We start from the raw sequence: 26,576 nt of genomic DNA, 5'->3' as shown, positions 1-26,576 counted from the left end.
TTCCCTCATAAACGCAGAGGCTAAAATCCTTGCCAAGCTGCTGGCGACTCGACTCATGCAGCACCTGTCAAAGCTCATACACCCAGACCAGTCAGGCTTTATGCCGTGCAGAAACACGGCGCTCAATTTGAGGAGGTTACATGGTGTGCTAGCGCGCGCAGAATATGTACAGGAACCGGCGGTGGTGCTCTCGCTGGACGCGCATATGGCGTTCGACATGGTCCACTGGCCCTTTCTCTTCGCAGTGCTACATCATCTGGGGTTTGGTCCGAAATTCTGTTCATGGGTTAGACTGTTGTACACTAAGCCAATGGCGCATGTTACAACCAATGGACACATCTCAGACGACTTTCCCTTAGGGAGAGGCACGCGCCAAGGCTGCCCATTATCGCCGTTGCTTTTTGCCCTGGTGTTAGAGCCACTGGCAGTATGGATACGCTGGGCAACCAATGATACGAGGCCTCAAGTGGGCAGATGACTGGGAAGATCGAGTCTCCCTTCAGGCCGACGATATTTTGTTATATCTGACCTCCCCGAGGCGCTCCATAATAAGTCTTCTATATATTTGCACGGCTTACGGTAGGGCATCAGGAAATACCCTCAACTGGTCCAAATCCATGCTATACGTGCTGCACGGCCCACCACCGCTTCTTCCTGACAATTGCCCGCTGAAGATTGCGAAAAGTATGTTCAGATACTTGGGTATTTACATTACAGCCGATTTAGGAGAATTTTATAATAGGAATCTGCAGCCTCCTAGATCGTCTCAAAAGAGACATTCGTCACTGGGGAACGTTGCCACTGACCCTACTGGGAAAGGCCCTTTTTAAAATGATGGCCCTTCCCCGGTTCCTTTATATTTTAGAAAATACACCATACCCTGTGAAGCCACCTTACTTTAAAGCTATTGCAGCACAGGTCTCTAGTCTGTTGTGGGGCAATAAACCTGCCCGTATTGCACAAGCCAAGCTGGTGCGCGGATGGTACGATGGTGGAATAGCGCTCCGTGACATACAACTTTATTATTGGGCAGCGCAACTGAAAGTCATAAATCAGTGGGTGCATCTCCCGCAAACGGGCCCGGCATTTAAGGCAGATAGAGCACAATTGGGAGTGAAGGAAATGCTGGCTCCCCTCTGTGATAAGAAACTATCACTGACGTTGTTTGGACCATTGCATTATACACTTGGATTGTGACATGCGGCCCAGGCCAAATTAGGATGGCGGGGGGTAATAACCCGGCTCACTCCGCTGTGGGACAAGAAACGGCTAGGAAACCTCAGGCATAGTAAAGGGTTTGATCACTGGGATGATATTGGGATATCAACGGTCGGAGATATGTGGCAGGGAGGGGAAATAGTCTCCTTTGAGCATCTGCAGCGGCAATACGAATTGGCACCCTCGGAACTGTTCAGATACACGCAGATACGTCATGCTCTAATGACAGTAATATCACATGACTCAGAGGTCCCAGAGGCATCCCCTATGGAAGACAGATTGTTAACCGACTACATGCCTAAGAAGGCGACCTCTCTAACCTATTGTAAACTAGTGAATAACTTGCCTGATCTGATGGGACCCCTACGAGATAAATGGTCCCAAGATATTTGTGAGATTGATGATTCGGAATGGCAGGAAGCATTGGCATCCCCGCGGGAGGTGGGCATACCCTCACGCCTCAGACTAGTGCAGTTGCGTGTGCTACACCGTTGACACTACATTAGACACACTTTGCACAAAATAGGTAGCGCAGAACATCCCTTCTGCCTGCGAGGTTGCGGAGAAAAAGGAACCTTTTATCACACCATATGGGATTGTCCTATAATAGGGGAATACTGGGCGCAAGTGATTAGAACTATGTCGCAATCGGAGGGGGTCTCGCTTCTACCCGAGCCGGGACGTTGCTTGTTAAACATATGGGAGCCAAATGATCTCACACGCTCAGGGCAAAGTTGGGTAACACTGGGCATGATGGTTGCCAGGAGGAATATAGCACAAAAATGGGGGGGGGCCCCGGAGGTGCCTACTCTAGCAGCATGGGGTAGAGATATGGATGCAGCTATGATAACTGAAAGGGCGGTTTTCACTAGGAGGGGATGTCCCAAAAAATTGAGTAAAATCTGGGGGACGTGGAATAAGTATAGGGGTGATATTTGTGAACCACCTCCGGACCGAGATGAGTGATTCAGATTTGGAGGAAGTCTGACGACCCGGCACTGAGTACAGGGCGGAGTGTCTCAATTAGTATGGCAATGTATAATTGTGACTTTTTAATACTTAAAGGTGGTTATGATACGTATGGGTTGTGCTATACTGCTTTTGTATGCTTCAGATTGTTTTCCTGTTTTGCTGGAATAGAAATGAATAAAAAGTTTTTTTTTTCAAAATACCCTCCAACAAAAGGGTGAGCGAACAACACCATGTTTCCCTCACGTACCAGGATGGCAGACACTAAACTACCAAGCAACTGAGTACTCGTAATTTTCATTTACTTTCATAGCAGTTGTGATATTAATGTGTCACTATCTGACAAAGAAGAATCCAGACTTCTGATTGATGAGAATTTCAATTCCCTGGGATTTTCCAAATGTCCTTTTCAGCAGTGTAACAATCACCTCTTAAGGGCCTTCACTTTCTAGATTCCTAAATACCATGTCATATATTCTGCTGTTACTCCCGAGTCCCTTTGTTACATCAGTCCACTTTTCCAAGCCAACTGCCAAATATATTTACAACAACCAATGGGAGTGTAGTCACAGCAGTGAAATATGAATCTCTCTCTTCATCCATCCATCCATCGGGAGCCATGTTTCTTACCTCCTCCTTCATTCCAGTCTCCAGCAGCATCATGACACACGCTTCCAAGGGCAGGGCAATTTCTCTTGCGCTGCGTTTTAGATGTTCTTCCAGGGGTGTCCCAAATGCAGGCTTTTCCGTCCATTTATCTAGGGAGCAGGAAACCACTGAGTTAAAAAATGCTAAAATCCCTTTTTGATTCATTCATTGGCTAAACTAGGTATTTACAGACGTGGAACACGACATGGCAGGCACTTAGAAAGCCAACACAGCAGAGGAGAGATGCATAGTTTGAGTGATAAGAAAGGATTAAGAGGTTAAGAGGCCCTAGAAGAAAAGTCAGCCCAGCAAATGTCACCCACACCTTAAAGCATGACACATGGTCATGCAGAGGACAGTCCCATGCTCCTCACTTGGAAAATCCCTTCAAACTATTCCCATAATGTTCAAAACATATGCAAAGGTGCACTACAAGGTGATCTAATTAGAAAGGAGAGTCTTTAAATATATATCCAGAGCATGTGATCTTCAAAGTTCTCCTTTTTTATTTGAATACAAAATTTCTAAAAAAATACATAGGAATATCATTTTGACAACACTACAGTTGACGGGTTTCGTCCCTATAAAGGACCGTTGGCTCGCAACGGTACTGAAGCTGCGTCAGTCTAATATCGGCTGCCGATAGCGCTTTCTGTCTATTTGATGTGCTGCGATTGATACAGCATGGGGCTGCAAATTAAGTTATGGTGAAGATCTAGCATGTATTGATGTGCTTTAACCTCCTCATATATATATATATATATATATATATATATCTAAGATTGGTGTTGGGACTAGCCCATGGCTGGCTTTTGGATCTGAAGTGGTGCGCATTTCTAATAAGGAATAACTGGGCACTCCGCTAAGTGTAGTCAGGCATTATATTTTGGGCTCAAACAGTATTGCTTGAAATCCACAAAACTCTAAAGTACATACAGTTGCTACATATTGAAAAGTCAACCCAAATGAGTGGGCCCGTATAGCATTGTTTGCCATTCCTATCGCTCTGAAGAACATACAGTTGAGATATTTTCTAAAGCCAATACGAATGAGTGGGACATCCTTATACGTTGGTGATTCTGCCTTACTCCGATTTACCGTTGAGTCTGTTTTGCATCAAATTCTAAGTGCCCTGAAGAAGTCCTTTATAAGGACAAAACGTGTCGGCTGTAGTGTTGTCAAAATTATATGCCTATGTATTTTTAAGAAATTTTGTATCCAAATAAAAAAGGAGAACTTTGAAGATCACACGCTCTGGATATATATTTAAAGACTCTCCTTTCTAATTAGATCGCCTTGTGGTGCACCTTTGCATATGTTTCGAATTGTATTGTTCCTTGTGGAACTCGCACTGTGACAGTGGGTGCGTTTCAGTGTGAGCAAAGACCCCAGTAGGCACATAGGGGTTAAAATACAAGAGGGATAGCAGATTAGGTGCTGTGGGATTGAGGATTCCACTGTTCATTTCAATTTTGTTCATTTCCCATAATGTATTTGAATAAGCTTTTGTCATGCAATGAATTATATCTAAGTTACAAATGCTCTACAACTCATCAATAAAAAAACATAGCCTCTTTTATTGAATAAGTGGAGCACTGTGATTCGAACTTCTGACCTTCCAGATACCAACAGTTCTCTGCAGTGGATGCTTAAATTCACTGATCCATCTAACGGACATCCTCTTCTAGAGACACTACGAAGAGTTACTCCGATGAGGGATCACTGAGGAAAAAACGTTTGGATCTGGCATTTGTGAGCTTCGAACGCTGCAATCTTTCAATAGCTTCAGTAAATATTAGGAGAGAGAGAGGACGGATCTTAATGTTCCCCACTTACAATTGAGGTACAGGAGAAGAAGGGAAATAAGGTTTTTCTCACAATTGCACTATGTGTCAAGTAGGCAACTGACATCAGAATTCATGGTTCCAATGGCACTTTAAGGACCTAGTGCAGCTTTCAAAATATGTCAAACTAAAACCTCTGTAGGTGCATGAGTTCTACCCTCTTTATTTCCTGAACATGGTTCTCCCTTCAGGGGCATGCATAGAGCGCTGACGCAAAAATAGTAGCAAAAGTTGTGCATTCCGCAACCATGTCGCCCAATAAAAAAAATTTTAAAACGCAAAATGAAAGATCTGATAAATTACAAACCATTCCTAATCGAGGCACGGTTTACTATCCTTTCAAGCTTTGCTTGGTGAAACATACTGTACAACCCGATGAGAACTGAGCAATAGAGTACTATCAATTTTGAATACAATATCTATAAATATATAACCACCAGGCCAATATCAGCGGGGCTGCTCTTGAAAGGCTTCTACTGTAAATGAATGTGTGAAGCATGTTATGAATAGAATGTTTTATTGGTCAGCAGGGAACTTGCTTAGTGAAGGTCATAGGTGACTAACACTCATCGAGCCTGCACCGGCAAAGATCACTCAGGATGGCAACAATGCAACACGCGAGGAGGTAAACAGAAACACTGAGGCATAAAATCTGATAATAAAAAAAAACTTAAAATGAATAAAATAGATATGAAATGTATTCCGTCAGTTATAAGGTTTGGCCAAGACCAATTTGAACTTGGCTGGTTCCTGACTGTAGTGGCACAGTAAGCAGCGTATCTGGAGGCCCCCAAAAGCTCTGCTTGCCCAGTTCAGCCTTAGAGAAGCAGAATCAAATTGAACATTTGCAGCATGGTCTCTTTGAAAGCCGCCAATTGCAGCACATTACAAAATGGCATGGGGAACTTGGGCTGCATCAGTTCAAGAGTTGGAAGGGATCCAAGGAAGAAGATGCAGAGGTCTAGTTCCATGGACGGAGACTACGTGACCTCCCCCATGAAAGGGAGCGTCTGAAAGTAGAGAAATCATATTTGTGTTTCTTCTGCTTCTCCTTGGTAACTTTGATCAATCAACTTTGATTTTCCCAGATGCAGACGACCTTTAACGGTTTTCAGCCACAACGTTTGGCTTCTGGGGCCTGATAGCTTCGGGCGCATCAGGGAGCATTTCTTGGAGGATATGAAGTCATGTTTGTCATGTTTGCCATGTTTGTGGTGTGTGCCCCTGACAGACTACCGTTTTGAATACATGCTACATTGATGTCATTCCTCATACACTGCCAAGATAATATTTAATTTGGAAGTCAAACTTTTGGTAAATAAACAAAATTGGTCGCTGAGGAGCTCTGGAACCACCATAAGGAGCTCAGAAGAAAAGGACCAACATCACAGCCTAGACACGGCTCAAAGTAATCACGTCTAGGGTGGGATGAAACTGGATATGGAGTCTAGTAGCGCCACATACTGGCATGCAGAAGCTGATGCAAGTCTTTTCTGGATCCAGTTTAGCACCTGGAAGAATCAAAAGGAGCAGAACCTGAAGGTAGGAATGTCCATCAAAGTTGGTCAATATGGACACAGATAGGCTGCCAAAATTATATTCTGTTTTTAATAAATTATTTTCTGAAGTAATAGCTTTACTTCGTATATGCTTAACATATGTACTCACACACATGAATAGTACTGTAAGTGTTTATTACTTCAATGAAGACTTCCCTGAAGAGGAACCATGATTAAAGGCAAGTTGTTTTTTAATTGCTTATAAATCTTGAAACAGCAGAAGTGCTATGAAAAAAAAGATTTTTATTATTTTTAGTGCCACTAAAGAGAAGGCTTATTAATTTCGGTTAGATACCAGCACAGAGCCAAAAGACTGGACAGATGCTAACTATTCTCTCAGAACACCTAGTGTCCAAAGACACCGGTGGCATAACTGGGAAAATTAATGTAATGTAATGGTACTTGTATAGCGCACGAATCACCATGAGGCATCTCGGCGCTTGTACGAAACTACTCCATTGCCACTGTCTGGTAAGTGACCTATTGCAATCAGCGTTGTGTACATGCAATGTACATATAGAGGTAGAAGCTATACCGGCTGACATCTTCAGTTTACTGCCCATCCTGAGGTGGAATTGATCATTAGAATAAGTCAATACAGGATGGTACTGTAATCTGGACTCCAATATCTGTAATCACCATGCCCTTGGTGGAAGGACAATTTGAAAGAACTCAAACTGAACACGCTGAGCCATGTTCATCCTTTTAGCCTTTGTTTATGATCACTTGTACATCAGTGAAGGGATTGAGGGGTGAACAATGTGTTTGAGTAGCCATATATGAATATATGTGTACCCAGTAACAAAGTATGGTACGAAAAACGCCAACCCAAGAATCGAAACAATGAACACTGTATAGTAGCCCACAACAAGAACAATACTATTACAATCTAACAGTAAACTTAACAAACCTGTTTTGAGCCACGTACAACTCAAGAAGGCAACATCAAAGCTTATCATTTGGGAAAAGACCAAAATACCAGTAAAGCAAAGCTTGTCTTTCTAAACCCTAACTCAAGAATGCAATTATTGAATCTGATAGTTAAGGAAGAAATACCTAAAAAGCAAACATGCCGTTGCAATCAGGACATTAGCACCAAAATTCAAACTAATAAAACTTTTTGTGGCAAGAGGTCAAGAATGATAAATTCTGCCATGAGAGAAGGGGTGCCAACAAGCTAAATATTGCATCTTGTCTAAGGAATCATAGTAAATATTGTAAGTATTTAACACAGATTCTGCTGATAGTTCTCTTCCAAGGAACTAGGGACATGGAAAGCTCTGAGAGGATGGAATGGGGGGGGGGCTAGGTAGGGAGGGGGGTGGTGGTATGGTGCTTAATTTGAGCTGGTGGTTGCAGATATGGCCCACTGGCGTTCATCTCTGGGGACTGGGACTTATTTGTCTTCATCAGACTTTGACCCCAAAACAGGAGAGAGAAAAGGAGGCGGAAGTGAAGGATGGAAAACAATGAAAAAGAGAGAATGCAGGGATAATAATAGAACCTGCAAGAGTGAAATAAAGGGACAGTGTAAGTATTGTAGTGAATGAAAGAGGGATAAGGTGGAGTCAAGATTAGTCTTGGCAACCTAGTCATTTGACAGCAGGCTTCTGAGAAAAACTTTAGACCCGAAAACGTATTCTTTTACAAATTCAGCACTGTACAATGATATTATGGAGCACAGCTACCACAGACCAAAATCATTACTTAGCCAGCCAAGGTCCTTTGTTGGTCACTTTCATCACGCTACAATCAAGGTTATTAGACAGTAAACACACTGGTAGCATCTCAGTGATAATCTAGCAGGAGCTGGAGCAGTGTTTTCAACTTCTCCTTCTTGACAAACATAGATCAATCCAGTTTGTTTTTGCCATCCATCTAACAATTTTCTTCAGTACTATCAGGTCTTCAACAAACCTTAGCATATAAGTGACTCTCAAACATTAAGTAACAATCAGCACTACCTGGACAGTTTTGGATTCAGGTCTAGTATCTTATTTCAGGGAGTGTCACTTTCCAAATCTGCAGCCCAGTGTCCAAGTTGATGGCTACCATGCCAAATTTCAACAGAAGACAGTGAGCTCACACAAAACTTTCACTTAACAGAGCATCAACCTGAAAAGACCTTATTTTCACAAAGGCTGGCCTTCGTCCACATAAGCTAGAAGTATGCCTAAAACTGTACATTCATGTAGTCACACAGCATTCTTCTAAACAGCAGGGTATGTAATAACTGTTTGGCTGAAGCCAATGGAGTGAACTCTGAAACATAATTGAGTAAAGTGAAACTCAAGCCCATCTTTCTTGACATGCCACATCATGTGGTTGCATATTTACTACTTATGATGCACTGAGGGGGAACCATAAGAGGGAAGCAAGGAAAAAAAGTCAAATATTATAGTGTAAAAAAGTGTATTATCGATTGCAGTGGATGACTACTCACCTCACGGAATAATCACATCCCTTGTCAAGGTGAACCCTTAATCTTAATAAATTAACCTGAGCTCCACCCCATGGTAACAATGCCACAGAGCAGAAAGGCTTAAGTTAAGACAATGTGTAAAGTATATATGCAGTATAAAACAAGTAATATAGTGGAAGAGAAAAACAATGCCAAACCGAAGTAGAAAAAATAGATTACATTTCGGTAAAAACGGACACCAAATTATCAAACATTCTATAAAAATTCAATTAAATCTTTAAAGTTTTATGTAGAAACAACACCAAGAAGCATGAAGTACCACTGATAGTCAATAGATACGGTAGACCAGGACCTAGACACTATTGGAGGCTGACTGCAATGTGGCACAAGTCGGCTAGATCAGCCAGGTTCGTCCTGGTCAAAGACTAGACCTTTTGACTTTAGTCATTTACGCCCTAATACACCACAGAGGACCTCAAGTGAGGCACTTAAAGATTTGCAGAGTTTCAGAATGGGGACAGACAGGTTCCACTCTAAGTCCAGTTGCCACTGTTTAGCTGGGCAGTTGCAGCAAGAGGCCTCGTGTAGCTGCTTGTATTTCTGTAGAGGTCAGCCTTATGACCCTTGAAGTCCAATTATGTGTCCTGGGTACAAGAGGGAGTGCAGGTTCAGTCCTTTAGGGATCTACTCATGTCTGAGACAGCAGGTTCAGTACTCTTCTGATCTTCAACAGGTTCAGGAGTATGCTGAAGTGGTATAAGGAGATGCCCAATGTATGCCTGGCATGAGCCAGTGGGTGGGAAGGACTCCTGGGAATGCCCTAACCATTGGCGTAAACGTTCCTGGAGCCAAACCTACCCACTTTGAGCACATTCAATTTCAATAAATTTGGGCTCTGAGGACTGGGGCTGTATGTGGGAAGTGTACTATGGTAATCCTAGTGTCCTCCCAGATCGAAGACTAAAATCCAGTTTGGTGCAGCCACTCTACACACAATAAAGTCAAAGACAGTTGTCTAGGAGAACAAAAAGGTTTTTCCAGCAACCAGACAGTGAATACATAAGAGCTGTTTGGCATCCGGCTCTCGCCCTTTACAGTGCGCCCAAAGGGTTATATGTAAAACCCCAGGAGACCTGTCAAGCAAACTTAATATTCAAGCAGGATTTGGCACTAAAACGTTAAAATGGATGCGCACTGCCTAGCCCTGCATATTCTGCCAGGTTCAGACGGGTCATCTCTCCCCATTCAGGCAGCCTATTATTTGCTACTGAGAGACCTTTCACACCTATTAAAATGCTTATTACTGGCTGGCATAAATGGAAGAGCAAATGCAAATGGGCTTCTAGAGGCTTAGGCAGGTAAAAGGTAACTTCATCAAATTACCTTTTCCTTAAAATCTATCAAACATCCAACTTCACCATAGATATGGATTTTAAATACCTATTACAAAATGTTGTTTAATTATTTTTCTTGCAGTTTTATTGCCGAAATTATTGAACGTCAATGTAACCAGGTGTTTTCCTGTGGAGCAGCAAGTCTTAATACAGTGAAAATAGCTTTGGAGGCCGTTTCATTGTAAAGACATGGTTAACAATAAATCCCTGCATGCTCTAGTATTAAATTCCATGCACCCTACCTAACCGGCAATATGACATACATAGGGGTGCACTATGAATATTTAAACAGAATGTTTAGGCTTGTAAGAAGTAGTTATTTTGACAAGTTAAATTTGCAGTTTAAAACTGTCACAGCCAGACTACAAATGGTAGGCCTTCAGTTATGATTGCACTAACACTGTACTAAATGGCACAATGGATGCGGAATTCCACTAGTGGCATTGAACATACAGGCCCTGGATACACTTTGTACCATATACTAGCGACTTGCAGTTAAGTTAAATATGCCAATTAGGTGTATATCAGATTCATCATGTTGAAAAGGGAAGCACATGCACTTTTGCCACTGGTTAGCAGGAGTAACACGTGCAGAGTTATACAGCTAACAAACCAGTTAAGACAAAAATATGGGGCTACACCGTGAAAAGATGTTACTTTCCTTAAGTCGGCAACTTTACCTCATAACGAAAAATCTAACCGTTGCATCAAACAGACGGGTCTATGATTTTGCTCATTCATGTGCTTATGTCTCCCTTTTCTACACATATTTTCCAACTGCTCCACCACCCCAATTTACTTTAAGGAACAGTCCGTAAACATCCATTAAAATACACTGGCTTACAAGTTACATGTAGTAAATTAACCATTTACTTTCATCTCTGTACACCCTGACACTAGAATTACAGGTCACAGTTTTATGTGAAAAGAAAACAAATTCCAATCTATACAAGTTCTCAAAAGGTGCCATAGCACCTTCTGAGAACTTGTATAGATATAATATAAAAAAGATTCACGGCACAAGAAAAATGCATAAGACCACCTCAAAATGCACACATAAAACATCTCTTCCACTTAAAGTTGAAATATGATCTGGCTGACTTTTGCCTTTTTCTCTCAAATAGCAGGACAACTGCTTGGTTACCTATGACACCAAGAGAGAGTCTCAACACCACACAGCTAGTGGATGGTCCAAACAGCAGATATGGATTTCTAGTTGCACTGTGTTTTCTGGATTCATCAACTACTGGTTTGTGCTCCAAACTTTGTGATGCTTAAATTATTATCTGCCTCACAGCACAGTATGATTTGCAGTCCACTGACTGGACGTAGAAATACTAAGTCTGTCACTATGGGAATATAAGATTTAATGGCTATATTTCTTAACACTGCTCCAACTTTTTGATCTGTGACCAAATCCTCCCTGCAGTAAACTCACTGCGATACCCTTAAATTCGTATTTCTCATCTCTTGCGACTCTCTTCCCCCTATCCACCCATTAATAGGTGAGTTTACAAACAGAAGTGTTGACATATTTTTGTCATCCGCACCCTTTCTCACCTACTGCCTCAAAGGTGAATCGCCACATGTTGTACTGGACGTGGAAGGCAAACACCCGTTTTGAAGTTTGCCCTGTCAATTATTTCATTTCCTCAAGCACAGAGAAAAGCAGATGATGTAGGGTCCTCTTTTGTCTTAAACACTGAATTGGGTGTCCCAGTGTCTGGCGCTTATTTGTCCTCCGCAATCCAAGACATACCCATCTCCCCTGATCTCCTTCCAAGATTTTCCAATGACCCCCCAAACTGTTTTTTTGTGAATTTTCACTAGTGTTTAATAACACATTCTGAAACAGGTTTTTGTGAGTGTGGCATTGCCCAACTTCATTACCATGTTAACCTGATCCCAAGCCCAGAAATAAAGCAGGATCAGGCAGTAGGGTGTCAGCACAGCACAGGTAGAGTAAGAAGAGGGAGCAGTAGGAGCCAGAGCATAGCAGGGCACAGCAGACAGAATGCCCCAAGCAGTAGGAGGCAGACAAAGGGCACCGATCAAGGGGCAGGAGCACAGAGAGCATCTTTACATTACCTTGCTGGGCTTGAATTTCAGGGAGTACCTTTTCTAAGACCGCTAGTGCTTTTCTATGATATTCTGCTTGTGCTCCTAATAGCTGAAGACAGAATCCACCCCAAAAAAATGGATCACACTCATTAGTGTTAATGACAAAAAACAAATAGAAAATAAACAGTCAATAAACAAGGTTTTGTACTTAACATATAGAATTTCAATGGAACATTACAAATGAAAAGTAGGTAATACATTCAGATAGGTGATTAAGGACCAAAAGGCAATGAAATAAGACCCTGGAGAAATCCACCCCTCAGGGAAATATTTTATTAACCTCACTATCCTGCTTATAGGGCAATACTTTGTGCAGATTTTATAGCCATAAGAATTTATGCTATAAACTCTGCATTGCCATCTCCCTAGTATAGCTCCCTTCCATCGTATCTCACTATGTGGGTCCCTATCACGGTAGCAGTTGCCGTCTGCCATCTGTTCTTGGTGGCTACGCTGCCTTTATCCGCATGCGCGCTAACGGGTTTTCCCGCTGCGCGCTGGATTTAAAAAAAACCCGCGTTATGTGACAAAGCCAGCTCGTCATGCGCGTAGCGCAGGTAACGCCCATGACGAGCTGGCTTTGTCATGCGCGCTGAAGGGGTCAAGCAACCCAGACACACTCCCACATCACAATAATCAATGCGGCCTGGAAGTTGAAAGAGCTGATCTCATTCACAAACCTCTTGTTTCTTTAAGGTTAGTTTAGTCCAGTATTAAAAAGACATATATATGGGAGTTCTGGTGAAAAGCAAGCTGACTTCCCACAGGCAGTCTAGGTGGACAAACTCATCAACTCACCCAAAATGTAGAACATTCCATTTTACACAGATAAATTACAAATCTTTACCCAAGTACTTTAGGGCCTGATTGTCTTGTTCCAGTTAGATATTTGGCATCACTATGCACTCGATTAAGTTCATGCCAAAAAAGCCTGCTTGAATATCCTTTCTCCCAGTGCAGGATAGGCCCCTCATATAGTACACCACCAACCAGGACAAAGAGTAGAAAAACTGCATGCCAAGGGAATCAGATGTAACAATTCATGCCTGCTAACAATTAATAGCCTCAAGAACTAACAGAACAATTGCTTCACTAAAGACATCCTTTAACCTGTAGCCCTCACACATGAGTATAAAGTAAATGCCAATTCTGATTGCCTCCAATAGTGTTACAAATAAACAAAACAAACAGTATTTACCATGACGAAGTAGCGCCCGTGCTCTCCTTCCTTGGAAACGAAGTTGTACATGTCAGCTGCCAGTTGATCCTTTCAGAACAAGAACAATCAGTAAAAATAATTATAAAAAATACAAGCTCATAAACATACTGGCTACATATGCTAAGCCCCTTGTGCAATTGCTCCCTATCTACATAGACAACATAAGCCGGACCTACTGCCATAAATGTCAGTCTGGTCCTCAGAGATACCAGTTCAGTTGCGTTCGCATAGGTTACTGGCAGCTGTTCTGAAGATGTACAGAATAAAAGACTTCGGAAAAGGTATTGCATATAGAATAAAATAGAATGATTGTGGAATTCTATATTTGAGGATGAAAGTGTTCCAGTTCTTGCACTACAATTGTAATGGCACAGAAATCCAAGAGTAAATGCCCAGAAGTAAAGCCATAGTAGACATGAGGCACAGAGTAGGTAGATCAGGAGCCCTTTATGTACTGGTGACTCTTCTGGTGGTGAGCTGCGCATACCCTGCACTGTTCCACTTTGTTCTCCGCCTCGTCCATCTCTTCTTTAAGGATATCGATCTTTGATGGATGCATCTGGAAATTTGTTCCAAGAGACTTGTTGGCCTGATGCCACCTGGACAAAACAAACAAAATACAAGGTTCTAGTTTAGGAGACGCTTGGGGAATTGAGAGAAGCAAGACAAGATTCCTTATTCCAATTTCAGCAGAGTGTTTAAACTCTTTTTGGGTTGGGAACTTTATTTAACATCCACAGCGCTGGCAGATGTTGGACAGGAATAGTAGCATGCCATCTCTTTGCACAGGCTTCTCCATTATTTCACTTGCATTTTATGATGCCTTTGTATTGTGTTTGTCATGCAAACAGTCTAAGCAGGCGTTGCTTCTATTTTTTCCCCATTGTCTATCTTTTGTATTGTCTTTCTTGTAGAGTTATTAAACAGCGATTTATCACTTAGGCACCATCTTGGAGACTTTTGCTTCTACTACATTTTGGAAATTTCAGTCTTCATGTCAACTGAACAAATTAGATTAAGGTAGCACATTGGAATGGGAAAAAAACTGCAACCTGATGACCCTTGACCTGGTAGCCCTTCTTTTTCTACTTTGTTCTTTGACACAAATAAAACATTGGCTAAAAGCTTTTGGACTTGGCCACACTGCTAGAGTTATACCACTGTAGCAATGGCAAATGGTTACGCTATTCACTATGTGCATCTTTCCTCCCGCAACTCTCTTCCAACCCTGTGGTACCAGAAAATGAAGATATCACAGATGCAGGACAACAGAACCGCAAAGGCTAAAGGCTTCCCTTAACTGAAATAGAGCAACATCTTCATACCTGGCTCTTGCTGAATCCCAGTCTAGTACCAGCTTAGCCAGTTGCTTCCTTTGCTTCTGAATGTTGGGTATGTCAGTCTAAAAAAAAGAAAAAACACCAGACAAGGTTATCATTTCCTAGTGGCAACTAACGAGGAGTAGACCGACAAACTGAAAAATGTGGCGCTTAAGTAAAGCCACGTACCTTTACAGAAAACAAATAGTGTTAAACCAGAAGTAAAACATAGTCCTTACTGCAAAGGAACCTTACAATTCTAGCACAGTTTTCTTATTCCTAATATGCACAGGTAAAGAAAATACTACCTGCAAACTCCCAACTACTGCCTGTTATACTGCACATACATACAGACACAAAAGTAGGTGTGGGATGCACAGAAAAATGCTCATCCTAAGCAGCAGCAGAGAACGTCAATTATGGAGATGTTGCGGTGAAAGCATGCACCGTACACATTTAGTCTAGCAATACAGTGGCCTAATTGTAGGCGATGGACACCGGTGCACCTCCATGACAACACCAGTCTATGCGGGTGGTGACGATGGACACCCACGCCCCCCCAAGAAACAGTGGGACCAGAGTACCTCTGCGGTTACCTTAGATGGACATCTTCCGCCAGTGGAAATATTCCCACTCAGCCGTATTAGAGGAATGAGGTCAGGAACAAAAATCAGCAGTGAAGCCAGTTGGGCTGTGCCCTTTTTGCGATATGGTAGAAAGGCCTTACTTTGTGAAATCTCAGATCATCATTTCATGACATACACAAATATATTTGGTGCAGAGGCAAAGCAGCAGCTTTTGAAAACTAACAGTGCCTTTAAGGGCTTCTTAACTGCAGGAAAGAAGGTAAAGCAGGGCTGGTCGATAGGACAATGCAGGATATATTACCACTGCATGCTGACCTGTACAGTAATGCCCCTGCACCACCTCTCTGTGGACCAGTTTCATAATGCTGGAACTGTTTCAGATGAGAGCTGCACAAAGCACATTTGCTTTGACTCCTAAAGGAGTTTTTGAAATCCTCACAAAGAGAAGTTTATAATGTCTCTAAAGATGTTCCCAGTGAACCACGAACCTCTGTGCTTCAAGAGAGGTGTGTGCTTTCAATTTGAAGTTGATGCCAAGGGGTTCAAGTGACAGCGAGCAAAAATAATTTTCGATTAGTCTGCTGTGAATAAAAACAGAGTCCCACAGAAAAGAAAATTGAGTAAGAGCCTGGAAAATTATTTCTGCAGCTGAGAATAAACATGCGCCCCATCGCAAACTGCAGTAGCATGTAGAATGTGTGCTACAGGTCCCCAATATGGGCCTACATTGAGTTCAGGTATGGAAAGCAATTTATTCAGGTCAGATGAAAGCCTTCCCTCCTATGTACAGGCCAACCACTGAAAAAGCTTTGTCAGATCCCAGGAGGAGTTATTGCAAATTAAGCTACTTATTATGCACTCCTTCTTAAAGCAACGTGAAGGAACCCACGCCTCTTCAGACTTCCAAACTACGTGTCACTGATTGGAGAACACCTCACTCATATCTGAGAGATCACCTGTGCCACAAGAACTTTGTAATATAATGGTTTAAAGAAAGAGGTTTTTGGCATGCCACACAAGTTAGTCAGCATGGAAATCTTGCATCATGGCCATTCATCAAATTGGCAATCTTTCCTAAAGATGATACAATTCATACTGCAACAAAAGTCACTGTGTAACCTATGTCAAAATGTCAGAAGGTCATCTGGAACACCAACACGTTCAAATTCTTGAAGTTCTTCATTTCGAAAGGTAGCAGAAATTAAGGGTGTGGGCCAAATAAACAACTACGAGTGTCGCTTCAAGAAAAAATTGCAATCTTAGAATAATTTTTTAGTTGAATATAAAACAACATAAATATGGCACTAACTTCATTACAATGTGGGGACAAAGGAGATTCATACGTCACTCCAGAGAAGAAAGTCAAATTTGAAAACTAATGTGATCTTTTTTTCTAACTCTCCTCTCCAGTTCTCGCCTATGCACAAATTGTGGCAAACGACCACAAAACTCAGAAGTGTCAGGAGGAAGAGACAGAATATTTTCTAAACCGGTATCTAGAAAGGATGTTACTATGGGCAACTAGTAAAAAGTGAACATCAGTACTGAAAAAGGTATCCAAGAAAAAGCGCACTTAGAAAGTGTCTAGAGTCGCTCACAGTTTCATTGTGAAGCTAGTGCAATAGAGCAAACCTTTGTCAGAGCAAACATCAGGGCATACTTACTGGCAAAATGAGAAGGAACACTAATTAGTCGACTATTTCCCCTTGAATTTCACTAAAATGGGAACTGCAATATCCTGCAGAGTGTTTAAGATTAGTCCCAAATGTCCATGCATTAGTAGTGCTCCCAAAGCAAACATAGTGCTGGAGGGCTCACTGAACATTAATGCTATGAACATTACCTTTTTAATGTGGTGAAAAACCAATAAAACCTTTAGAATGAAGGGAGTATGTGTACAGGGTACAAATGGGTTGGATCTCACTAACATTGGCAGAGATAAAGTCCAACAATAAGGTATACTTCAAAGCAAGAAGTTTCATGTCACAGGTAAGCGTGGATCTAGAACGCTCACTAATCAGTAAGGATAACGGAAGAATTGTAACCTACTGAAGAGTTGGTTACTTGAGATCACAAGCATTTCATTGCCCCATTCGAAGTGGAAAAATAATTTGCCAAACATGCGTTTGTAGTCTCCCACACACTCTTCACCCAAGGGAGTGCTAGCAGTACAGAGTCCTGTAAAAAGCCTTCCTTATTAAATGCATGTCCACTATACATAACTGGGAAGAATTGTTGTGATTCAAAGTGAATTCCGGATGGACCGCGCCTTCAGTATCAGCAATGGCATGGATATGGTTGGAAGTCTGTAAACCTCTTGAAACAAGTCCGCTTGATATTTTGGAAGCCCTCTGGCTGTAGAAGTCCAGTGAAATATGCCAGTGAATCAAGTGCTCATTCATGGGGTTTGTGCATAAATGGAAGGTTGCAAGATTAAATTCCTGTGCCGGCAACGCAATGTCCTACCGCCTTGAAACTGATACATTGAATACAAATGTTATTAAGGGTGTAACATAACAAAAATAAAAGAAAAAATCTGAGAAAGGAAGCACGATATAAGAATACAAGCTAATGGGGTCAGCGCACACTGAGTGTCCAGATGGTTGCTCAGGTGCTACTGCAGCTGCATGGATGGTCTTGGTGGTCTGTGATACCAGTATCCTTAGTAATAAAGGGGGACCAATAAGTAAAACTGTGTGAAACTGAGTGGGAGAGTTCACAATCTCAGATGCCCCACTATGGTAACCTTCACCTCTCCTTCACTGTGAAACTGAGCTTTGAAACTCATGCTGCTGGTGTCCGGCCCAGTATGATGGCCGAGAGTGCTGGGGAAGTAGACGAGACATATAGGCGACATAGATTTGGCTCAGTGCTGCATATGGGTGAAGACCTGTAGTTCACCCAAGACCAAAATTGTACGTGAGCTTGCATCGCTGTGTCGCGAACAGGGCAGGAATGCCCACCAGTGCTTGGAGTAGCAAAGACCCTTCAATATTTTGCAATTCAAGTTAACAAGCAGAAGAGACAAACAGTTTGACACCCACCGCTAGGCAACCATATTTCAAATATGAAATGAAAGAAGGGAAACAAAAGATTTACACTAGGCAAAGCTGACATAACGGCAAGCACTTCTCCATACCACTTGCACAATCCGAGGGCCACAGGATTCATTGAAAGATCTACAACTTTGGACCCAATCAACAAATCTGTACTAAATTCAAAAAATCACTTAGGATAGTCAACTAAGGGCCATCATTCCAAATTTCATGCTGTTCCATGCAGTCATAAAAAAAAGTTGAGGCTTCAAAAAATTAATTGTTTTCCCATTTTAGTTCCCACAGAATATTTTACCCACAACTACAGCCAAAACCACAAAACAGATTTATATCAAACTTGGCATGAAAGCAGGACTTTACTCAGAAAGCTTGCTTTTGTTGGGAAGATGTAAATCCTGTTCTGTAGCTTTTGAGATATTAGTATTTGAAGAAGGTGTAAGTGGGCTTGAAAGCGTGAACATTTTTGTATATCTTCTTATTTGAAAAGCTATTTGTTGACGCTTAGAACGCTGGCGTGGTCTGATGAAAATGGCTGAAATGTGTCAGACACATAGTATGTTGAAATTACTGCTGATGTTTTCAAATTCGTGCAGATCCATCAGGGCGGGCAGTTAAAAAAGTGGGGCAAATGAGTGTTCATTTCCAGATATGTTTAGCATTACATGATGATTTTAGCAGAAGGTTGAAAGGAGTAGTCTTCTACTGGATGTCACGTTTTAAAGCAACCCGTCAAGAAGAGTAAATTTAAAGTGTGGGCAATAAACATGAATTCACTTATTACTTTGGCGCAGTTTGATCTGAACCCGTGGCAGGCAGTTACAAAGCTACACCCAGTGCAGATATTTGGGATTTTATGAAAATCCAATTGGGGGCAAAGTTACCGCAGGTAGGGCGGCACGAAGAAAGCCAAAAATATTTCCGATTTACTAATCCCTAAAGCCACTGTTCTAATGCATATGCATGAAGTTTGACAGATACAGTCTCTTGTTTTTTTATAAGTTTGCACCATCTTTCCATTGCGAGGCTCATTAAATCCTCAGACTGGCTTCTCCATTCGATATTGAGGCCACACTCGTTGATTTGTGGCCCAGCTGCCAGAGTCACGAGAATGCCAGGCTTTGTTGGTTCTGTTTTGTTTGCTTGTACCCTTCTTGATGTATAAACTGTAAAGTGTTCTGTTACCTTCGGTGGTCATGTTCGCGCTATATAAAACTTTCTAAATAAAATAAAACAAATACATTGGATCTTTTCAAAAGTTAATAAGAGGCCATTCCACAGAACAGGGAGAAGGAGAGCAGTGAGGAATCTGCAGCATACTTCAAAAGAGAAAGCCACTTTTTCTTTTGATGGATACTTTTTTCTGCAGGTTCCTCACTTTAGAATAGATACCAAACCAATACTTCTCCAAGGAGGATGGTCAGTGTGTTGAACTCAAGCCAAGAAGTCTTTCAGAACCAAGAGAGCACACTGTCCTTCCCATCGAACCTGGCTGTAAAGGCAGTAATGCTTCCTGAACATATGCACCAACGCCCACGTAGCAGCCGAACAGACATCAAGAACACTTGCTCCTTGTGCCAAGGAAGTGGCAGCAGTATTTTCCCTGGTGGAACCAGACCTTTTATGGGCTGCCTCTTTGCCAATGCTAATCAGATCTTAATGCAGTAGACTATCGACCTCTACAAGGTCCTCTTCTGCACCTCCATCCCTTTCTTTGCTCCAGAGAACCTACAAAAAGCTGATCATCCACTCGATCCTTGGAATGAGATATATAAAAGCTTTAAGCCCATTTGGGGTCCAACTGACAGAGCCGCCCCTCCTCTTTTTAGAGGTGAAGCAGAGCAGCGAATGCTGATAGAGTGATGGATTTCCCAGTGTGGAAGGGAGTCATGAAGGCTTCCCCAGTCCACAACACCAATTTGTCTAGGAAGCATGTGGAGTAGGACTGTTCCACTGAAAGTACTTTTGGTTCACTTGTGATGAACTGATGTGATAGCAATAAGTAAGATAGTCTCGAAGGTCAGAAGATGCAGGGAGCAGCCTCCGATCGTCTCGAAGAGCATACACAAGAGAAATGTCAAGACCAAGTTAAGGTCCCACTGTGGCATCACAAACGGTGTGTGAGAAAATGTGTGTCAAACTTTCAATGAACTTCATTAGAACAGGTGACCAGAACAAGGTTGGTTATGTCGGCAAATGTGGAAAGGCCAAAAGGGCCGACAAATAATAGTTTGTAGTGCCAACAGCAAGGCTTAGTTGGGCTAAAGCCAAAACAAATAAAAGGACATTTGAATGCTTCACCACACAATACTTGTCACACTTCACATTCTCGATGATTAATCTAGCAAGGGTTCTCCCCAGTGGTGGGAGCCAAACTGAGCCACCTCAGAATGTAGCTGCCACTTGTAATTTGCTTGTTGGTGCCTGAATGGTTATTCTGTCCAAGCATTCAGGGATCCCGCTAAGTGACTGACAACTAGGAAAACACCCTAGAGCTTTAACCATCTCCAAAAAGGCAAGGCTACCTGGCACAGGACCCGGGACCTCACCCTTCCCTGCTAGTTGCAATACCACATGGTGGTGGTGGTGTCTATGAGAACCTGAACTTGCCTCCTCATGGACTGCAAGAAGGCCTTCTTAGCCAAACAAATGGGCCACCACTCCGGAAGATTGAGATGAGGTACTTGGATCTCCACCTCTCCAGGTGACCAGGACACCCCCATAGTAGTGCTTTTGTCAGTACGGTCAGCTACAAGTGGAAACGGAGAGGGGCCTGCTGCACAGCAAACTGCGGTTGGTCAACTACCACTATAGATCTTGAGCTGCCTTCCTTGAGAACTGGGCGGTGCCAGAATGGTGCTGGGCCTACCAAGACTTCAAGTTGCACTGTAGGGCCTATATGTGCCACCTGGAGTGGTTGACAAAGGTGATGCACAAGTCTAAGTCTAGAGTCTAAGCGGCCAATAAGCCTCCAATCATGACTCCAGGAGCGAGCCAGAAACATCAGGATCATAGCCCAAATGTCCGGGTCGTTACCGCAGATGGAAAGTCCAGAACTCCAACGCATCTTGGATTGCCCCAATGGATGAAAGCCTCTTAGAGTAAATCAGGTGAGACTACGACTGGTTTATGGTGAACCCAGCAATGTTAGATATTTTGCCATCACAAGGAGGTGGTCTGCGACTGAGTGCAGCGAGCCCACCTTCATCATCCAGTCGTCGAGATACAGCAATATAGTGATTCCCATCCTGCGCAGATGGTCAGTGACCACCATCATCACTCTCGTGAACATACATGGGTCGCTCAAGGGGAGCATGGCATACTGAAAATTTTCCTGGCTCATCTTGAACCACAGGTAGTACCCGTTTGACTGCAAGACGGGTACATAAAAATACACATCCTGCAAGTCCAGGAACACCATCAGTCCCTCGGGTCCAAAGCAGTGAGGATCTAGAACAACGTAAGCATCTCAAAATGGGTCTTCAATTGGAGGTGCCCTTCGGTAATCTGTTCCAGTGTGGGAGATATAGTTGGTGGAGAGGAAAGAAAGGGTAGGGCATAGCCATTTTGAATAATATGCAAGGCCCATCTGTTGCATGTGATGAATCGCTAACCGAGGAGGACATGTTGGATCCTGCCTTTCACTGGGTGGGCTTGAGGCACTGAGGGCAAACTAAAGTGGTTGGTCAGTAAAGTGGGTGCACAGGAGTTTTAAGACTGATGACACTGCTGGCCTTTTCGTTGTCTGCCACATCCAAAACACTGAAAGTGCTCGGTTGACTGCTGCATCACTAGTTGTGAAGGCTGCCGTTCTCTAATGTGGGAGTCCCCTGGTGTAGCCTCTAAATTTCCAAAATTGGTCCAAAAATTGGGCCAATAGACCAAAGGAATGTGCTTCAGCTCTACTTTCTTTAATGAGTTGCAAAGTGGAATCTGCCTTCTCACCACAGAGGCAGGGCCCACCATGGGGCATGTCTATCAGCGAAACCTTCAAATCACCAGAGAACCCAGTAGGCCTCATCCATGCATGCTGACTGATGACCACACTTGTCCGTCATGTATTGTCAGCCAAAGAAGCCCTCAGATCTTCTGGAAGTGCTGACATGATCTCGTTAGCCATCTTCCAAAAGGCATATAGGATTAATGCCCCAGGAGGCAGAATGCACTGACAAACCGTAACACCAAGATTAAGAAAACATGTGTTTGCCAAAAGTGTCAATCCTCTAGATTCCAGAGCTTGAGGAGAGGTGGGGAACTAATTGGGATTCACTTTACCTGTTGAGGCTCCCACAATAAAGGCTATCTGTAGTGGGATGCCTGGTGATAAAATCCAGGTCACTGGATGCCAGGCTATGAGGTTTGGCCATCTGCCTGATCACAAGTGTGCAAGAACATATTTTCGACCAGGCAGCCTTCAGAGCATCTCCAAAAGGAACCGCTCCACTTATTACCAGTGTCTGGTAGCAGATGCACCAGTGCATATTGCAACAAATTCAATTATTTTAACGTTCAATGTTTCTGGGTTACGGATTTATTCAGAACTACATTGCTTACCTTCAGTGGGGATCCACTGTAAGACTATCAGTTAAAGGAGGTTGCTTCTCTTTTGTCCTGATGAAGACCCTTGCATGTACTGTTAAATGGATCGAAACATCAACAATTGAACTTGTTGACTATTAATTAACTTTGGTGTCAGCGAACTGTATTCAAATATGGACTCCTTTGAATTGAATTATTGCAATACAGGGTCAAGAAAGTTTTTTAATATTATTACAGTAACAGCACGTTTGCACCATTGCCATTTAGGACTTTCACTGTGCTGTTTTTGGAGCACCTATTGCTTTGTTTTCTACTTTAATAATAAAACCTTTACCAATTAAAAAACTGTTTGGATTAATGAAATTGTATGAATCTCTTGCCATCTTAGCATTGGCATATTAAACTTTTCCCAAGGGAAACCTTGTTACGTATGTATACATACCCAGGTTCCCAGGGTTGCCTCGTAATTATTTTGTGTTACTGAAATGAAGTATGGTCTCTGATGTGCTGGCCCAGCCTGTTCAATTTCTGTCAAAACAGTTGATGAATGGAGGGCAGCTGTAGTTCCAGTTGTAGCTCCAGCACCATAGATTCCCTCCGAAAAACTCTGGGAATGAGGTATTGATGGTCAATGTGTTAAATTAAGCTCTTTCTCTGGGGAGGTGTCAACGCAATTGGTGTTTTGTAAATCAAGGTACAAGGCATAATAGGTGTAAATAAGGGGACAAGCCTTACCCCTCACTTAATTTTCATCATCATTATAAACATTCTGAAGCACATCCTGCTCTGGCACAGGATCAGAGTCAGAACCAAAACAAAAATGGAGCCTCTGTTAATAGTTGCAAAGTGGTAAAGGCTCAGGATTAGAGACAGACTGTAGGACAAACCGTTGAGCGTTTGTAATTTCGTAGTGTGACATGTCGTGCTCAGCCTGAGGTAGGTTTAGGACCACACATAGGCCTCGGTAGTAGGTAATCTTCCGTGCCGGCAAGTGGCAAGAGTATTATTATAGTGGGCTACCTCTGCAACTTTTATTTACACTGTTTAGAAATGACAGCTGTACCACAAGAAGAGTTACAATAATAATAACTGTTTTTTGATTTTGTTTTGCATAAGATCAATAACAAGGAACATGTGGTTCAGGACCCTTTTCAAAATATCCGCAGTATGAAAGGGTAATGGAATCTTAGTTAAATCAATCATTGCAGCTCCACTGCCTCTGTGCACTAAAACCACTTTTTGTTGCAGGATTAATGTAAATGATTTTAGTTTATTGAGCAGGTGGTCAAAGTTTCAAAATAGGTATCTGCCATTTTGAAGCAAAATGCAAGTACTGTCTCAGCAGGGATGTGGAATTCCTATAGCCCGACGCCCAGGACTTTTTGTATGGGCTCAAGGGCAACAGGTTTTCATGTGTATTTTGTCCTTGGGACAAGTAGGCCCACCCCCCTGCAGCACAAACTCTTTGGCTGCCAGTTTGCAGTACCACATTATGGATCAGGGAAGGGCACTGTCTGCAGTTAAGGAAATATGTCTGTCCATATGTTAATGCTGTTCAAACTTGTGTTTATGGTTCATTAATTGAAATAATTTATTATTAGGGTGAGCGCTGTAAGTAAATGTTGTAAGCTCTGACTGCACTACGGACAGTGGTTCCAGTATAAAAGTGTGTACACACATTTTAAAAGTTTAGCAATATGAGGCTATGTATAATGTTCCCAGAATGCTCTCTGATTTGATGCAAATATTTCAAAACCTCTGCAAACAACAATATCTATTTGGCTATAAGAAAGCAGAACAACAAGTAATCATAAAAAAAATCAGATATTAAAAATGTCTTAGAATACTGCAAATACTGGAATATTTTGGTCTAAATGGGCCACTTGATCTTTGATTAGGCAAACAATTTTATTCAAGATGCCATTAGTAGTGGGGGCAACATGGCATTTCCACTTAACAAATCAGACCAGCTAAAAAGTGAATAATCACCAAATCCCCTTGGGGCTGCTTGCCTTGAGAGAAGTAATCACTAGCAGATGACTCTGAAAAATGTATCATGCTGGAGAAATGCATGCCCTGTTTGGATGCTTGGGAGGGCTAGCTCCCAAACCCTTGTAATCACTGCTTAATTTGAGCTGGTGGTTTCAGGCGGTGGTCACCAAAACATTTTAGGGGATCAGCACTATTTTCATCATCAGTCCTTCACCCAGACAAGAGACAGAGAAGCAGAAAAAGGAAACATAAGGAAGAGAATGACAGTAAAACAGTGACAAAGGGAGAATGCAGGCATGGAAAGAACCTACAAAAGGGAGATAAAGAGACAGGGTATATAGAGTAGCAAAAAAAGAGGCTGAGGTAGAATCAAGACTAAGCAGTCTTGATATTGGGATTTCTACAACTTTCTGGAGGTGCAGAGCTTAGCCAGAACAGCATTTTCTTTCTCAACACATTCATTTACCACTAGCATTGGTAACAACATGAACAGAAAGCTCTGCATTGATTCAGACAACATGTAACCTCGTACTCTGAGAAAACTCAGCAGCAGAGCAACCCCAACCGTTTCTATGGCTGGAGCACAACTGAGCTCGCGAGATTTTTGCGGCTTGAAACAAGAACAGCTAATGGCACCAGGGACAGTTAAATTTAGCCTGGTAAAGGCACAGTACTCTCTCAGGAGCACCGTGCAGCTATGCTGGCCCTGGGGCCACGTAAAGTAATGTTACCTCTGTCAGAAGGTTCAGTGGCTCCAAGATTTCCTTTTCGAGCTGCACCTCGTGCTGGGAGAGCTCCATGGCCAGTTTACTCTCTGCTTCACCACAGGAATCCAGCATTTTCCTTAAAAAGGGGTGGGGGTAGATAGAACAAGAAAGAGAATAAGTGCATTATTGGACAAAGGGTACATAGTGGCTCTCAGAGGAACTCTGCAACAATAAAGGGGGAACAAAATATAGTGAAAAACAGGAATACAATGCCAGAACACTGGCCAGACAGTAAAAGGAAATTCATAGGACCCCAAAGGGAATCTCATTTTGCTTTGATTGAGCAGGTTTATCCCTCCCTGTCCTGCTCCTTCCGTTGTTTAACAGACTCTCAATTTAGTGCATATGCCATAGGGAAAATTTTGTTTCAAGTTCATCTGAAGGAGGAAGAAAAGAGAAGTGTGAGCATGCCCCACAAAGGAATTATACAATGTGGAAATGGCATGTACGTTATCAGAGAAGAAAAAACAATAACACATCTAAGAAGCAGCTTATAATATACGGAATAGGCTACTTCATAACACCACAATGTCACAGAATGATCTTGGGACCAATTGCTTAAGCCGGAGTAGAGTTTGACAAAGATGAGCCATAGCACATTGCTCCTTTAGAGCCCAGTACTGGTTTATGCAAATACAGTAATACATCTCTTTACTATCACAACACAGAAGCCGAGCCTGAAGCTAAGTCCAAGCTGATGAAGTCCAGTCCTGCGATACTTTCCCACTAGAGCCCAGTCCTGAACCATGATCACGCCACAGCCCAGCCCAGCGCTTTGCCCACACCAGAGCTCAGGCCATAGAGTTGCCAACACTGGCGTTCAGCCCACAACCTTGTCCAAGCTGTAGCCTAGACCGCATTCTAGCCACGCTCAAGGCAAGTCCTCAGCTGTGTCAATGCTGGAGCCCGACTTTGACCTAAGTTA

General features: G+C 42.5%; 1 protein-coding gene across 6 annotated transcripts in view; it reads right to left on the bottom strand.

Annotated features, from left to right (window-relative positions):
• ARHGAP17 (Rho GTPase activating protein 17) overlaps positions 1-26,576 on the bottom strand; it is a 337,930-nt gene that overhangs the window by 116,261 nt on the left and 195,093 nt on the right. For all 6 annotated transcript variants that reach the window (XM_078664824.1, XM_078664823.1, XM_078664827.1 and 3 more), the window contains exons 5-10: positions 25,616-25,727; positions 14,720-14,796; positions 13,882-13,993; positions 13,374-13,442; positions 12,143-12,224; positions 2,818-2,945 (exon numbers count right to left, since the gene is read on the bottom strand). In XM_078664824.1, the coding sequence (XP_078520950.1) occupies positions 2,818-2,945; positions 12,143-12,224; positions 13,374-13,442; positions 13,882-13,993; positions 14,720-14,796; positions 25,616-25,727 (580 nt within the window). The remainder of the gene's footprint in view (positions 1-2,817; positions 2,946-12,142; positions 12,225-13,373; positions 13,443-13,881; positions 13,994-14,719; positions 14,797-25,615; positions 25,728-26,576) is intronic.

The sequence above is a fragment of the Lissotriton helveticus genome, chromosome 10 (genome assembly GCF_964261635.1).
Source record: "Lissotriton helveticus chromosome 10, aLisHel1.1, whole genome shotgun sequence".
Lineage (NCBI taxonomy): Eukaryota > Metazoa > Chordata > Amphibia > Caudata > Salamandridae > Lissotriton > Lissotriton helveticus.
Note: the sequence above shows the minus strand (reverse complement) of the source record. Positions and strands in the feature narration are given on the sequence as shown.